Raw genomic sequence first — 16,855 nt, 5'->3', positions numbered from 1 at the left:
TATTCTTAAGTTCTAATAAGTGTGGAGAACAGCTTACTCAGTAGTTGTGGGGTAAAGAAAATGTATGCTTTATATATATATAATTTTATATAAGTAGTATTAAGTTTTTAGTTTTTGCATTAAAATAAACATACCATTACGAAAATAAAGTAATAATTAAAAAAAAAACAAAGTAATTATTACCAAAATTATTTAAACGGAGTATTAAACGTTTTACTTGTTATGTTGACGACACAGTAAATAAATATGAAAATTATATCTAAAGTTAGCAATTTTATTTTACACATATACCAAATAAATCAAACTTTTGTATGTTTATGTCCTTAAAATTCGCAAAGTAATCAATGGATTGAATTTAAATCTTTACGCATGGTTGCATTTCTCTATAAGATTGATTTTATATCTTTTTTATTGCAAAGCTCAATATGGAAAGGGAAAATTGCAAGCATTTAAATAAAAAGAAAAAATATATATACACTATTTTCACTATTTTTTTTTAAATATGTCAAATGCTTTTTCTTAAAAACGAAACGAAATTTTTCTTTTGAGAAAAAAATTTACCATTTAAATCTACCATTTAAAGTTTAGCATCATTTTTTAGTTAAATTAAATAATGTTAAGCAAATACTATGTTCAGACATACTTTAATTTCACAAAAATCTCAATTTCATCTTCGTTTCAGTGAAATTTAGTTGTTTTTTCCATACAAAGTTCAGTTTTGAGGTTAGAAAGAAATTAAGGAAAATGACCTTAATTTCGTTGAAACATAGGCTGAAATTAAGGGATATTTCAAATGCAACTATGCATAAGATAAATTTTAAACAAAAGATAAAGTTGAGGTAACGAAAAAGATACATTTTTTTAAATAAATGTCAGTAACAGTTGACTTTAATAAAACCGGGAGATTATTTTGAAAGTAGTGCAAATTTTTAAATTTGAATATAGGTAAACTGTTATTAATTTAAAATAGAGTGAACTATAATAATTCACATACTTGAAATCCACTAAAACTAATAAAACTACTGAATGCCATCGTTTATAGTTATAGTACTCAACTTTTAGAATTTCCCAGACTTTCCCAAACGGTGCTTGGAGCATGTAATTTTTAACAATAGATTTGTAAACAAAAGACATATAATTTCCTTAATTTGGGGCAGTATAAATACTTTCAAAATTAACTTAATTTCATTTTTACGAAATTAAGGAAATTTTGCTGTCTGAACATAGTATAAGGTTGTTGATAAACAAGTATAACTATGGTAAATTGCAATACACTCTATTAAAGTCATTCGAAAAATAATATTCGATCTATTCCGTTTTCGGTTTAATAAAAAACTGTAATACATATTGACTTAAGTCCCATCATTGTGTCGAATACAATGTAAATCCTGTTGTCTTAATAAGCAGTAAAATTGCATGCTCTATGTAAGTAAATATTTCATTGCAAAAACTATTTACAGAAAAACAAAAAAAATAAAATGTATATTAAAAGATTTTATATGGTGCATCCACTGCATGCATAAAAACCCCATAAAAACCCCATGTGCTCTTTTTTTGATAACTTTGCCATAGTTTTTTGCATGTTAAAAATCATGAATAATTCAAGGGACTTGCCATGATTATTTAGTTACCGCTTTTATTGTTATTGTTGGTGTTGTAGTCAATGACTTGCATGCTAAAAAGCAACAAATCGTCTGGCAACACTGTTGCGATAGCCGATTTAAATGCTCTTTAGACAACTGCCTACCTACCTAAGTTAAACTCCAATATAACCTTTTTACTTTATTTATATTTTTTATTTTTTTTAAATTATTTTTTATTTTTATAAATGAAATACAAATACGAAATATAAAAAAGCTTTTCATTGTAAACATAACAATCCCTAATAAAACACTTTGCATACTTTTGTGCGCTATCCGCACTTTACTTGCTTTTTTCGTAGATAACGCCATTTTTTGTATATGAAAATCTATTGATTGATGCATACGCGGCATTAATTTTTTTTTGCTTTCTCTGAATTCTATTATTTGTTGTTGTTGTTGTTTGTAAACATTTCATTAATGTTTTTTTTTTCTTTGGTAGGTTTGTAGACCTTCTCAAATTTAATATTTCCTGCAAAACTTTTCGACGTTGATTAATTTTTGAAATGAATGTCAAAATGTTGCAAATTATTTAGCATATTTTGATGAGGATCCCATGATGCTGATTTGCATGGGAAGGCAATCTGCAGCTTCATCCTTGTTTATCGAAGAGTTTTTGTTTAGAAAAATAAAAGAAAAAATGTATTAAGAAAAGATTTTGCCAGAATATTAATAAATATTTATAAATTTGTTTACGTTGCAAAACCAAAAAAAAAAAATATTGATAAAACATCTCTTAAAGAAAGGAAACAAAACAAAATATTTACAAGCACGTACGGAGCATGGAAATTATTTTTAGGAAAGAAGGAGCATTAATAATGTTCAATATAAAGAAAGTAGTACGTTTAATATTTTGGAATAAAAATTTTAATGGTTTTTAATAAAATATTAACTTCTCATTGGAACAATATATAAATAATAGGCAAAAAAAAAAAAATTAATATGTTAGTTTTGTCTTTGACGAAGCTTAGACATCCTATATACAAGTATTGTAAGAATATCCTTTAAATATCCCCATTCTGTTAGTAAGCGAACCTATATTTTTATTATTAAATCACGAGTCGTATTTTAAGAAGTTTCGAATTTAAAGTGTTTATATCAAAAAAATACAAAAGTTTTTCAAACAAACCCAGTTGTTCAAATCTGTAATTAATATCGGTAGCTACATTAAAATTTGAGCATAAGATATAATGATGAACTCGGTAAACTGATGGAAGGTGTCACAATTTTCAAACTCATAAAAAATAACGCTTGAAGTGGGTAAAACATGTTGTTTGAATGCCAGAAGAAAGAGCAGCAGCTATAATATTCGAGAGTGAAGTAAGTACAACGCGAGGAAAAGGAAGACTGAGAAAAAGATAGAGTAACAGTGTTCGACAAGATCTGAGAGATATGAATGTCATAAATTTAGATAAAAGCCAAATATAAAGAAAAATGGACGAATATCATAAAACAAGCTTATCATGGTATCAATGGTATCCAAATCTGAACTGATATGAATAAAAATTTAATACATTTGTTTAAACAAAAATAAGAATATTTTTTACCAAAATTGATATGTATATTTTTATTAAAAACAGAAAAAAATTATATCCGATTATTCAGTTAATAAGACAGCTATAGGATATAAGAGTCCGACTTCGGCCAAATCGGTAAATGATTAAAGTCTACTACCAAAAACATGTACATAAATTAAGTAAATTATTAAATTAAATAATTAAATTTCAAATGGTACACTACCATTTCTTTACCGGAAGTGAAATACAAAAACAAACAAGCGCCGTCTCATCATTTTCTATCAAGAGAGATGTGTGAGTGTTCATACGCTCGTCTACAACCGACTATTTGAACATTCAAAAAAATCGAATTGATGGATCATCTGTCATACAGTCCTGATTTGGTAGCCAATGACTTCTTATTGTTCCCGAACGTCAAGAATAAATAGCGTGAACAACGATTTTTGTCAGTGGAAGAAGTCGTTGTTGCATTTAAACACCATTTTTTAAAGGTGTATGAAGATGATTGGAACTCATGCAAGACTACCATAAAGGAGCATATTTTGAGAAACAATAAAGCAATTTTAAACGACAATTTAGAATTTTTTCATTATTAGGCTGAAAATATAAATAGTGACTCTTGTGCAATTTTTTTTTATGTATGAGAAGAAAAGGTTTTTCTGGACAAAACCAATTTATTCTATTTAAGTAAGTCTACTGCTGGCTTAATATAGCGATTTGCATGATCTAAAAAGAAACCAAATGAGTGTTTCAGACCATGGGTGGGGTTAATCTATAGAAAGTCAGTATAAGATCTGCCATTAGATTCAACGGCCACAAAGCATATTTTTCCTATCTACGCGCTTGTTTTGTCTTTGTTTGGAAATAGACAACTGCCGTATAAATACTTATTTTTAGAAAATCTTATTTGCTTTCGAGAACATCTAGCACACAATATGGAAAAATAAAACATCAAATCTTAGTTGTTTTGAATTTTAAATTCAAGCAATATCAAACCGCATTCATTTGAAAGTGGGAAATGTAATCACTGATTTTATAATTACAAATCACCCTCGGATAAACATATATTTAATAGGATGCCTGTGGTTATACAAAATACAAAATTGAACAAAATTGAACTTCTACTACTTTTGGTAACATATATCATATATATCTACTTCATTATATTAACAAACAAGCAAATAAAAAAATCAATCCAAAAATATATACAATTTTGTCACATCCCATCAAAAAAATATCTTTGTACTTATTATAAGTAAGAAGAGGAAATTTTATCTCACATCATATTTTGACACTAATTTCAACCAATCAAGTATTTTACATTGATGTCTGTAACAAAAAGATAAAAAAGAACCTTAACAATTGATTATCAGACTAAAAGACAGATTTGTCTATGGAGACCCACAGAGTTGTCAGCCACACGCTTAGCATATCAAGATATCTGCGTAAGCAAATAGAAGCTCGGGGTACTACATTTTTCAATTGAAATTCAAAAGTTGAAAATAATGCATGAATTGATATTTTCAAAGATACTCGAGTATAAAAATACAAACAAGAAATTTAAAAACGGGAAGAGTTTCGTCGCAATCTGCTGCTCCGCTGATTTATTTGATATCAGAATTCAGATGAAATTCTTCAAAAGATGTTTGCTTAGCGGGAAAACAATCAGAAACTTAATCAACTGTTAATATGTGAAAATGTGCTGTCAGCTCATCGCATTTGGTTGATTTACGGCAAACGCATAAAGGAACTTTAATTTGACTGCTTTGATGAAAATTTATGGCTTCAATTTTAAAGAATGTGAAAAAAACCCATAAATATATTGAAAGTTGACAACCAAATTTGTAAAAAAAGAAAATAAATTAAACAATTTTATTACATATGAAATAAGTTCAATCTATATAATTAAACAAAATTAAAAAATTTAATTTTTAAATTATAATCTGAATAGGTTTACAACTGATTCTTTATTAAGACGGAGATTATGAGAATACCTATTAGGTGTTTACTACTAGGAGGTATTTTCAAATCCAAATGAAGAACTCTAGATGAATAAGAAATACCCATAATGATTACCTTCAAAATCCTGAATATCCTTCTTTATAAACTGTTTTGGTATGATGAACCGTTTCGGTATGTTAGAGCTAAACGTCTTCTAGTATGTTAAACAAATGACAGTATATCTAAACTTGTATGTTTTTTTTCCCACATTACTTCATCATATACAGCGCTAATTTCACTATAATTCACACAATTGTTTCTCATCTTCTTTTTTGATATTCGGTAATATTTTTTTTTGTTTTGTAGTAGATAGAAAGCATCAAAAGCCACAATGTAAGACTTGAACCCATTGAATCCACCTTTTAGGAATGAATGGAGAAGATTTTTATAGCGATGTGGAAACATCATTTGGGGGAGGGGGAGATTGTGTGGTCGGTTGAGGTATGGTCGGGTGAGTGTCAGGGGGTACTCGTTGAAGCCAGTGACTTTGACTGTGTTGTAAAGGGCAGTGTCATGACAGTGCTTGCAGTTTGTGTGCTTACGTAGGAGCTTGCGCTCGAAGAGACGGACTCTTCTCATCTGGCCGGAGGTGATTGCACACCAAATAGGGAAGGTGTACTTAAGGAGGGAGCGAATGAGCTGATTATAGCATTTAAGTTGGTTGTGCCTTCGAAGAGCATTTAGTTGAGTTTGACTGAACCGAGCGTTATGATCAGTAATATTCCCATCTTATTCACATTATCTAACTTTAGAAAGGAATTTCGAACAATGTACTAGTTGCAAGCTTATGAGGGCAAGATGTTAATTTTTAAACAAAAATCCTAAAATATTTAAAAGATAACAGATTTGGTAAATATTCAATATTCTTATCCCTCAATTTCTCCGCTTTCTACATGCGATGAAATATATTGTATATATTTTATATAGCACATTGGGATTTACAATTTTTTCTTTTGCTAGACTTATTTCAACAAGATGTCCCTAAACCATAAATATGGTTTTAAACAATCTTCTATCTCTAACATTATACGAATGATTCTGCAGCAGTAAGTGTTTGATCTCATTTATATTAAGGTATTGTCAAATGCTAACATACATACAAATATTATACTTAGTTTTGCTAGCATATTGATATCATAAAAAGCATATAATTTTTCTTAATTGATAATTTTGGATAATAATTTCATTTATTTAGTTAGATATTTTAGAAATTTTTGTACAGCATTTATGATATTATAAACTACATGTAATAATTACGTGGTGGTGGAAAAAGATCTGGATTTATATTTGTATTTGAATTTACAGGTGGAAATAAGTCTGGGTTTGGGTTTTGATTTCCATTTGGATTTGGACTTGGTAAAGGAAGTGGTGGACCAAATGGGTGATCTGGATCAAAACGAAATTCTGGCCCAAAATCTGGATGTAAAGGAAATGGTATTAAATTGCCAGGACCACCATACGGAAAATGATTTAAATCTTCACGATCAATATCTAAAGGATGTAGCAGATGGCCCGAATCAATATCTGCTAAGTTCCTGTTAAAAATAAAAAAGTAAAGTTGTAGAAGAAATATATAACGATTATTAATTGTTTTAGTCCAAGTTTATAACACAATAGATATGGATTATTTAGTTCATCTTACCTATGAGAATCACTTATGGCGTAAGTACTTATAGAACTACTTGGCTGGGGATCAGTCTGTAGGGATTTATTTCTTTTATTGGTTTTAAAGACCTTAAAAAGGATATTTCAATATATGTGCAATATAATCATAAATTTATTGAAGACTAACGGGATCTATTAATTCTCTGTTGTACCGTTTGCTTATAAAGTTTGCTTGTGGAATTAGTTGATATAAATCGAGCACTTCTGTAGTTTTTACTAATGAATCTGGGTGTAAATTAATATTGGAAACTATTTTGGAATCGGCAATAAGTAAATTTATTATAAGACTTTCTTCAGATATGTGACCCAATAGCAAATATAATTGATTATATACCAAATATCTTAAGGAATATTTAAACTCATCTTGATTCCAATCAATCGGTAATAATTCGGATCCCTCTTCTTCGTCAGAAAATGTCATCTATTGAATTGATATTCCGGTTAACGTGAATGTTATATAAAATATAAATGGTTACGGCTTACCTTATCACCATTACCGAGGCATCGAAAATTTAGATGCTTTGCTAATATAAAATGTGCCTAAATTCAAAATAATATATATTTGGTAATTTAATTTTAATAATATTATATTTATATGAGTATATGTACGTATAGAGTGAAATTATTTAAAATATATTAGGAAGTAGATGAGATAAAAGTGAATAACCCAATATGGTAGTGAAGCAAATGCGAAGTGCAGCTTCGATAAACAAGTTCACCTAAAAATTTTTTTTCTAGAAATAAGTACGGTTCTAGCAATATGAATCCATGAATTTTTTCGGATATGTTCAATATAAAGTAAAGTAAAATCATTAAAGTAATAGAGTATGCAAAAAAAAATAGTTCAGTATATGTAAAGTGCTTTCTTAATTTACTAACCAGTGCTATAAGAACATCTGATTTTTTGTTAACTTCCCTAATAATGGTGTTATAAAACAAATTCCAACCAAAGAAATAGTCTTCATTAGGCCCTGAAGATGTGGAAGAAGCCATTTTGTATTGCTTCCAGTTTTACAGCTTCATTACCGCAGATTATTTTTAGAATATAAATGCTGTACAAAAATTTCGATACTTAAATTTAGAAAAAATGTTATTTTCGAAACAGTCCCAAAATAAAAATACTTAAAATTTAGAAAAACAAACACAAAAAATTTAAAATTTTTACTAAATATTTTATGGTTTTTTAAATAAAATTTTTTATCGACATTATCTTGCAACGCTTACTATGATTTGTTTTCCAGCCCATGCCAGTTTTAATTATCTGAACATCACAAATAGCAGTAAGAATTATATAGATGTTACGATGATTAAAAGGAAGATCCATCTGGAATTAATTATAACTGAATCTACAGCAGTCATAGGAATTAGTTAAGTGTATTATTAAGTATCTGAAACTTAAACAAGACCTACAAAAAAATCCACTCTCGCTGATTTCCATACAGTTTTACACAATACCACGATGTCAGTGGCATTTATTCGAAAGAACTGAACCCGCATCATCTTTATCATCAGAGTCTGATTTTTGCTTCTTTTTCTCATTCTTGGCTTCTTTCTTTTCACTTCCGGTTGCGGCAACTAGAGCACCGATGTCAATTCCTTTTTACAACTCTGATCAAACATTCTGCGTCAACTTCAATATTAACACAACTGAGAATTTGTCAGGATGTGCAATCCTATAGATTTGTACACTTTAAGAACGCTGGCTGTTATAAAATATGTTATTACATTTTCTAGTTCTAGCTGCAGTGGCAATATATGAGCCATCTCTGTCCACATCAGAAATTAATCGTGGATCAAACCGCGACCATAACTAACAAAAATTAAAAGAGATTTTGAACACAAGGTTCGCAATTTTGTCAATTAATGTTTCAATTTTTCTGTTACATATGCTAGCCGACCTTCTAAAGCAGAGTTGTTTTAAATCAACTATACAGAATATTAATGAATCATTTATACTTCAATACTAGTTCGGGTGTACCGCGACAAATTTTTTTATAACCACCTAATTGTAAATGAGTGGGTATTCATGATTGCAAGGGCATCACTTATAGAGCGTACTTAGGTTCTTTGAAGCACATTCGTTCAATTTAAAAACGCCAATAAGTAAAAGAAGATAACAGTTTTAAAAATAGTTTGGATTTTAGTGTTTTTTTTACAAACGTTTTTGTTTTTATATTAATTATTATAAATAATATTAAATAAGAGTGCAGTATTGATAACTTTAATAAACAGTCACTTTTCTCTAGTTACTAAATTCTGAAGTATTTAAAAATTTACTTTAGTTTAAGACAATTGATATATTATGTATATAAAATTATTAGATATATTTATATTCAAATCCATATAAATTATAAAATTCATAAAAATAAATAATTGACTGTATATATTTACATATTGATATACAGTATTGTTAAATTTTGCAATAAAAGTGTTCAATTTATATGACTGAAGTAATATTTTATACGAATATATCTTATATCCGCAATAAAGAAAATATTATTGGAAAGGATATTTCCACTTAAATAAATACAGAAAAATAAAACTATATTTTATCATTTTTGATGACTGCATAAAATTTCCATTCAATAAGAATATACGAAATGCACGTTTTACTCGAATAAATTATCTGCAATATTGTATCTTTCATATTTGGTGAAAAGCTTGTAAATGCAACAATTTCGAAGTAATTGCAACAACAGACCCATAAATGATAATCCAATAAGCAAAAAATAAAAAAACCAAAAAATTTATTTAAATGTAAAAATACTTCTTGTAGTTATGCCATGGGAAGATACAAATGAAATATGAAAATTCGTAGATACACAAGTGTTGCAGACAATTGATTTTATATCTTTATTTAGGTTATGTTTCTGCGGTTTTCCCTGGGATTATGTAGGAAAATGCAGATTTCCAAAATTTTTGCACATATAAAATTATATTAAAGTAGAATAAAAGTTGAATAAAAATATAACAAAAATTATAACAAAAAAAGTAAAAAAAAAATATAAAAAATATATAAAAAAAATTCAAAAAATATAACAAAAAATGGGACAAAAGTAGGACAAAGAATTTTTTTGCTTAAATTAAATAAAGAATTTGTATAATTTAAGTTCACTTGAGTAGCAAAAAATTTGACACACATTTTGTTTTCGAAACGACTTGAGTGAGAATACAAACTTTTCTACTGAAGTTATTTTAAAGTTCAGATTTATAGCTTCTTCAAGATTATATAGAATGTACACGAACAAAAAAAGAGTAAAAAAAGAGCAACAAAAAAAATGAGTTAATAGTCCTTAAGGGATTTGCAGTCTGTGTTGTAAGAAGTTTATTCCAACGGACGAAAAGAGTAAAAACCGCAAACGTTGCACATTTGTAAGTACAAATAATGCCACACTTGGGAGATGGCCCGGATTAAGTATGCATTTGTGTTAAGTGCGCTTGAAATCGTTCGTTTACAGAGTGAGGAATGCACTACAATTGTGTGAAATATTTGCAGGATTGGTAAATGCGATATTTGAACAAAAATTGTGAAAACTGTATATTCAATTCGAATACAAATTATATAAAGTTAGGAACAGACATATATTTATTTCGGTTTAATGTGATTTTATATATACTGATTCCTTTAAGTTTCGTCCTTATTAAAGAAAGTGGCGTTTTTCACGTAATTGTGCAGGAAGCCCATTTTGTTTATCTAAAGGTAGTTCTTATTTTAATAAAACAATATCCTTTAAGTTTTTATAATTATACAGTATTTGCCTTTCTGTGCTAAAGCGAGCTGCAAAAAAGGCAGAGAACTACTGCGGAAATTTCTTTATAAATGGTGTTTTTACACTTTATTTTTTTTAGTCGTCTCCATTATCTTATGCAAAGAAACCAATGAAAATAAGTCAGGGGGAGTTCGAACAGTAATGAAGAAGCAAAAACAAAAATTTTATTAATTTTATTCAAATATGGCTGATCATACAACGTCGTTTCGAATATTGCCAAGTACTCAGCATCTGTGAACTTAAGAAATATTTGAATTTCTATTTAATTACTTCTATTTAATTTTAATTACTCGTAACTGTCAAATTTGAAACGATGATAAGTCATGTTTCCAGAACAGCATATGCATAGTTCAAGTAAAAAGTTTCTTATTACATTAAGATAAGAGTCATGGTCATACTTGAACTGACTGACAGTATATTTGTTCTAACGGTCGCAGTGAATCAGTTTCCAAACTCTAAAATGTGAACTTACTTTTTATCGACTTTATATTGGCAATACAATCGATAAAATATGTTTCAAAATGCGATAAAATATGAGTGTTTTCACGAAGTTGTCTAGCATATTGTATAGTCTTTAATGTAACAACGAAAAGGCATTATAGGATCGAAAAGGCAGTATACAATCTTTTGGAATAGTAATAAACGAACATCGTAAAATAGTTGTGATGTATTTTCAGAAATCTTTCGTTTAAGTTATTTATCCTATCAATCAATAAAACTCACCAACTCTTAAAATAATAAAGTTCAGTAAGCTGTAATGAATGTTCGTGAGAAATGGTTGTACTGGGAGAAAGTCTACAAATGTTAAAAAGGTATGGTCAGCAAGAAATCAATCAATTTAATTTTCCCTTGATGCACACATAGAGCAAAATAAATTCTAAGCCCAATAAGCTCTTTCTAAACTCCACACAAATCTTTGAAATATTCCAATGCACCTTTGCATTAAATACACAAGGATCTTTCGGAAAGGTAAGCAACCAGACCGTTTGAATATTTATCTCGTTTTTAATGACGAAAGATGAACTGTATCCATCACCTTTTCCATTAATAAGAAATAACGTTTGGAAACATTATTCTAAGGTTAATATTGAAATTTTATATTAAATTTCAAATTGTCTTCATTAATAATTAAATTGATTCCGTCTATTGTCCAACTTGAGAATCATTGCTCTATACGAATAGATGAACATGGTCCGATAGTTAGGTGAATTGTTACACAAAAAATGTATTATTCTACGAGTATTTCAGTTCATTTTTGTGAACAATCATCCGTTTTGAATATACATGGCGGCCAATGCGGTCTGGACATAGTTCCAAAGAAATATTGTGGCTAAAAAATAGAATGTAAAGAAAATTGAGTTATAAACTCGGCTATCAATGATGGAAATATTTTTATCGAATTCAGTGGAATTGTAAAAATAATTTCAAAAAGATATTTTAAATTCATAAATTTCTTCGATATTGAAAATAATCCCAATAATATTAAATTATTATACCATATATTGTAACAAGATATATATTTAAGTAATCAATCAATTCATCCATTACTGGGATTTTAATTACACTTACTGCATAATTTATATAATTGCATTTTCTGATATTATTTTATTTTCGAAAATATTAATAATTGCATTTAAAAATACAATTGTTCGTCAAATGAAGTTACGTCCACCTTTTTCGTCACGTGTATACATTAAATATTAATAATTAAAATTTTATATTATCCTACGTGAACTTTGATAATTTAAAAATGTTTTCATTCAATTTGCAGTATAATTTCTGCTTGAAGAGCTTAAATCCTTAAAATAATGAGTTTTTCTTAACAGATTTATGAAATTCAATACTGAATACTAAATTTATTTCCTGACTTCACTTGAATGGTTACATTGTGAATAAATTATGAGAATAACTTGTACTGTTTAAATAATTCAAATACAATGTTGTTTAAATTGAACGAATGTCTTTAGGTCGAGAGATACTTAAGATAAAATTCTTCTCAAATAGATTGTTAAATTAAGGTAAATTATTCTCAAATTGCATTCCGTAAAACAAAGGAAATTAATTTGTCCTTAAGTATGTTTCTCTTTTATGAGATACTCGTATTGAATTTTACAATGTTGTTCCGTGGTTTCATACAATATTTTCAAAGAACGAATTTTTAACTTAACATAATGAAAGTTAAGAATTGTTTTAAGTAAATATGTAATACAGATGTTAGTAAGTTTAAACAGAAAGGCATTCGTTGTGACAGGGTTTCTCAAGAGTCAAGAAGCATTTATCAAATTTATGTATTACAACGGACGATAGTTGCAGACTTTATCACGAAGTATAGGATAGTCTGTGTCACTGTGATAGTCTCGCTAGAGTCAGATTTCGGCACCCATTAACTGATTACCTACTCATAAACGAAAAAGGCAATATCTCTCCAGGGAACATAATTTTTAACTACTATGAACCTATGGAACCAACGTGAGTTTGTCACAATAGTACATAAAGGCTGCAGTGACGTAGCCCGTTTTTAATCTAATTTAATCCAAGTTTATAAGGTTTGTTAATTTCTTATTCATTATTTCTTATAGATTTGCGAACTGTGTGTTCCTTGAAAAAATTTTATGCATAATTCAGTAATCTTATGATCTAGAAATAGACATGTATATTATGCTTGTTTAATATTTTTCTATGGGATGATAAAAACAAGATTACTTAACGAAAAAAAAAAAAAACTAAACAAACTATTTAAAATCAATATAAACTCCTTAAACAAAATATTGATATTCGGTATTACTGAATTTAAAAAGGGTTTAATTTTTTTTCTGCAGAAAATAATATTGAATATTTGATTTTTTTTACTCAGCAATTTAAAAATTAATAATAAAAATAAATAAAATAAAGTAAAGGAACTATACGACGTACAAAATTGTAAAGTTTTATTATTAATTTTAATTTACATTAAACATAAAAATCTTTATATTCCTTCGATCTGTACTCTGTCGTTTCTGATTGATACTTGATTAAATCCGTTCATTTGCTAATCAAGCTATTAAGAATATTAGAAAGTTCGGCTTCAGTGAGTATTACATTACTTAAGTCTATAAATGGAGCAAAGAGCGTGCCAAACAGTACCTACACCAAAATACGACTTAATAAACGTCCCTTAAAGATATTAATCTTGTGGTAGGTTTACTCACAGGTCACTGCATTTTAGGCAATCATGCTAGAAGAGTGAATCTCTCTTTCAATTATACCTGTCGTAATTGTCGAGAAGACGATGAAAGTACCACCCATCCGACAAATGCGGGCGTCGACTTACCACTTTACGGGCTTTTTTTTTGAGGATCTTGGTTAATTGCAAGACCTCCCCTTAAGTAGTATTATAAGCTGTACCAAAGGTTCAAAGTGGTTCTAAACCTCAGAGTTTATCTATACATGGTAACATATCCCTTGGGATCGCCGGAATAACCTAACCTAATTGTGCTAAAAGAGACGGATGATTAAGATAATTTTAGGGAAACTTGTATATAGACATTTTCAGTGTTGAAAGTCTAGATATCTGTAAAAGACTTTTTATAATCAACTTCTATGTGGTTTTTTGAAGCCTCCAACAATAGATATGTTTTGGAGATATCACTAAAAATGTAGTATCCAAAATTTGTATGGTAAAGTAACCAATTATAGAGTTAAAAAAGCTAGAAATTTAGAACACAGTATAATAATCATTTCGAATATGTCTTGTAATGCACTGTAAACTAGTTCACAGGCTTGAAAATGTGGAGAGACTGTAATAGGTACAGTCTGATGAACTCAACGTTTTAATTAAAATAAATTTTAATGTCTTCAAAGTAATTGAAAGTATACACATCACTAGGGAACACCAGTACAATTTTTAAAAACTCTTTAATGGATAATTTATTTTGTAAAATTAGCTAGCAAATAAAAGAAAACTATTTATTATTAGTAGTAATTGAAAAGTTTTCATTAAGTCTTTTTGTTTATAGCACTACTAAGTAAAAGTTTTATTGAACTGTCCTTTTTATGAAAACTTTCTATGTAAGTTTAAATACATAAAATATATACTTTGAAACTAACAAGAATTTTACAGAATTTCTATTAAAATTTCATTCGATTTCACTGACATGTCCTGAATAAAATTCCATTAAAACGATAATAAAGTTTATATTACCAGTAAAAATTCCTCAACCGTCCTATTGCCTGTATGTTTATGTTTGTCTGTTTAAATGATTTTGTATTTGTGTTGTACATTTTCAATTTGTATGGATGTGTGTGTGTATGTTTATGTGTGGAATTGTTATTCTCATTATGTATGGATATGCGCTTCATTGACTTACAGGTTGCTTGATTTACTCCAACATTTCCAAAAGGCACAATGGAAAGGCGGAAATCAAATATGGCGCCATTGGGCGTACATGATGGCACATGGACTCATCATCAATTGAACAACAGGCACGATTCAATCAAACTAAACATTAAATACAACAACAACAACAAAAGTGGAAATTCAATTTTCCAAACAAAGTTCATTTTGTATTCTATGGCATAGTTGGAATAGTTCGAGTAATTGTTGCTGATCGTTTGTACGAGTATGTAAACATCGCAGATGGAAAAAATGCAATATTTAAAAATACATTTGCAAAAATTTGCAATAAAAACAAAACAATTTAATTTATTTATTTTACTTATTTTTTTTTATCAATCAAACACTGCTATAACACCAGAAATAAAAAAGACCAGTAAAGTGCAATGAACCTAAATTGAATATGCGAGTACTAATATAGGTATATCTGGCTCGTTGTGGCAAATTTCCACAATTGCATTCAAAGACTAACATGTCATGTTCGAAGAGGGCGAATTATGTTTCGAAAAGAAGAAAAAATGTAAACTGTTAATATTGCTCATAAAAATATATAGCCTACACCACAAATTAAATTTACTCGGATATAATCCGAGAACGTGTGATGCGACTTATTTATTTGATTGGAATTTACTTCATTTATTGAGCTTTAATGAATGCCTATATGGCAGACCCGTGTAATATCTATACAAACTACTATCAAAACTGAAATAGGTTCCCTTTATGATAATTTAATCATTCACGTAAGATTAGATGGGTTCAGATTGTAAACTTAAGTAGATTAAATAGAATTTGTTTTAAATGTGAGATAAACTTATTTCAAGACATTAAATTCAATTTTAGCTGTATATAACAATCAAAAAAAAAATAGTAACCACCCGTAGTGTAGTTTCTATCTGTGAGTTTATTTATAGTTTCACTTTTGTATATATAAAATAATCAGTTTGCGTCGTTGTTTGTTTATTTATCAAGTGAAGCAGATGATAATGATAACTCACACAACTGGGGGACTACTGATGCGAAACAGTAGTCTTGAAAACAGTGTCCAAAAAGACAAGTTCGGTAATTGGGCTGAGTCATACATATAATATATAGTATATATATGTTAAATGGCATAATATAGAAATACTAGAACGGCTAACATGACATCAGCTGCCATTAGCATTCAGTGTGTATGACAGATAATAAGGAGGGAAAACAAGAGCTGATTAATGAGTTACTTTAATTGTGGTTTATTGATTTATAATAAAAAAAAAATCACAAAAAAAAATTACAAAAAAAAATTTCTGTTATGGTAAAAAGGTTACGGATGAAACAACAGCTTATTCCTCCATATTCATCACAAATAAGTATCTTGTATGACAAATGTTTCTTTCAGAATTTGGATAGAATGTTAAGTAGAATAATAAGAACTGGTATTTTATGCATACTTATAGACGCCAATATACTATCACTGCTTCCGGATCTATCTTGATCGCAAACAAGCAAGTGATATATAGGTTTTGTATGTATAAATTTTAGCTGCTTTTTTCATATGGCATATAATTATTATGAAAATCTGCATTTTTGGTAAATCGCATATGTACTGCTGATGTGTAGGTTTTGTACGAATGAATTTAGTCATATTTCAATATCATTATATCAGATTCTTTAGGTTGCTTGAAATACTACAAGTTTAATTTAACATACAATCTTTTTTATTTTATTAGATTGCAGATATTAAATACTTATGTACTAAATCAGTTTTAAAAAATTATTAGTGGTAAAATTGATGTCATCTAGTTTATGTAGATTTCTTGAAGTACAAATTCAATATCATTAGGAACATTTTATTTCCTTTTTTATAAATAATCATGTATAAAAGAGGTAAGATCCAGTGATATATATTTCTTA

At 28.5% G+C, this 16,855-nt stretch overlaps 1 protein-coding gene across 1 annotated transcript; it reads right to left on the bottom strand.

The window, feature by feature from the left end:
- Nucleotides 1-6,336: 6,336 nt before the first annotated feature.
- On the bottom strand, nucleotides 6,337-7,960 carry LOC119682334 (proteasome inhibitor PI31 subunit-like). Its single transcript, XM_038095750.1, has 5 exons — nucleotides 7,703-7,960; nucleotides 7,307-7,363; nucleotides 6,951-7,244; nucleotides 6,801-6,892; nucleotides 6,337-6,693 (listed from the first exon to the last, which is right to left on the bottom strand). The coding sequence occupies exons 1-5, from the start codon at nucleotides 7,814-7,816 to the stop codon at nucleotides 6,399-6,401; spliced, it is 852 nt and encodes a 283-aa protein (XP_037951678.1). The 5' UTR covers nucleotides 7,817-7,960; the 3' UTR covers nucleotides 6,337-6,398.
- Between the last annotated feature and the right edge of the window lie 8,895 nt (nucleotides 7,961-16,855).

This window comes from Teleopsis dalmanni, chromosome 2 (assembly GCF_002237135.1).
Source record: "Teleopsis dalmanni isolate 2A chromosome 2, ASM223713v2, whole genome shotgun sequence".
Taxonomy (NCBI): Eukaryota; Metazoa; Arthropoda; class Insecta; order Diptera; family Diopsidae; genus Teleopsis; species Teleopsis dalmanni.
The sequence above is the reverse complement of the archived record's forward strand: the minus strand, read 5'-3'. Positions and strand labels throughout refer to the sequence as shown.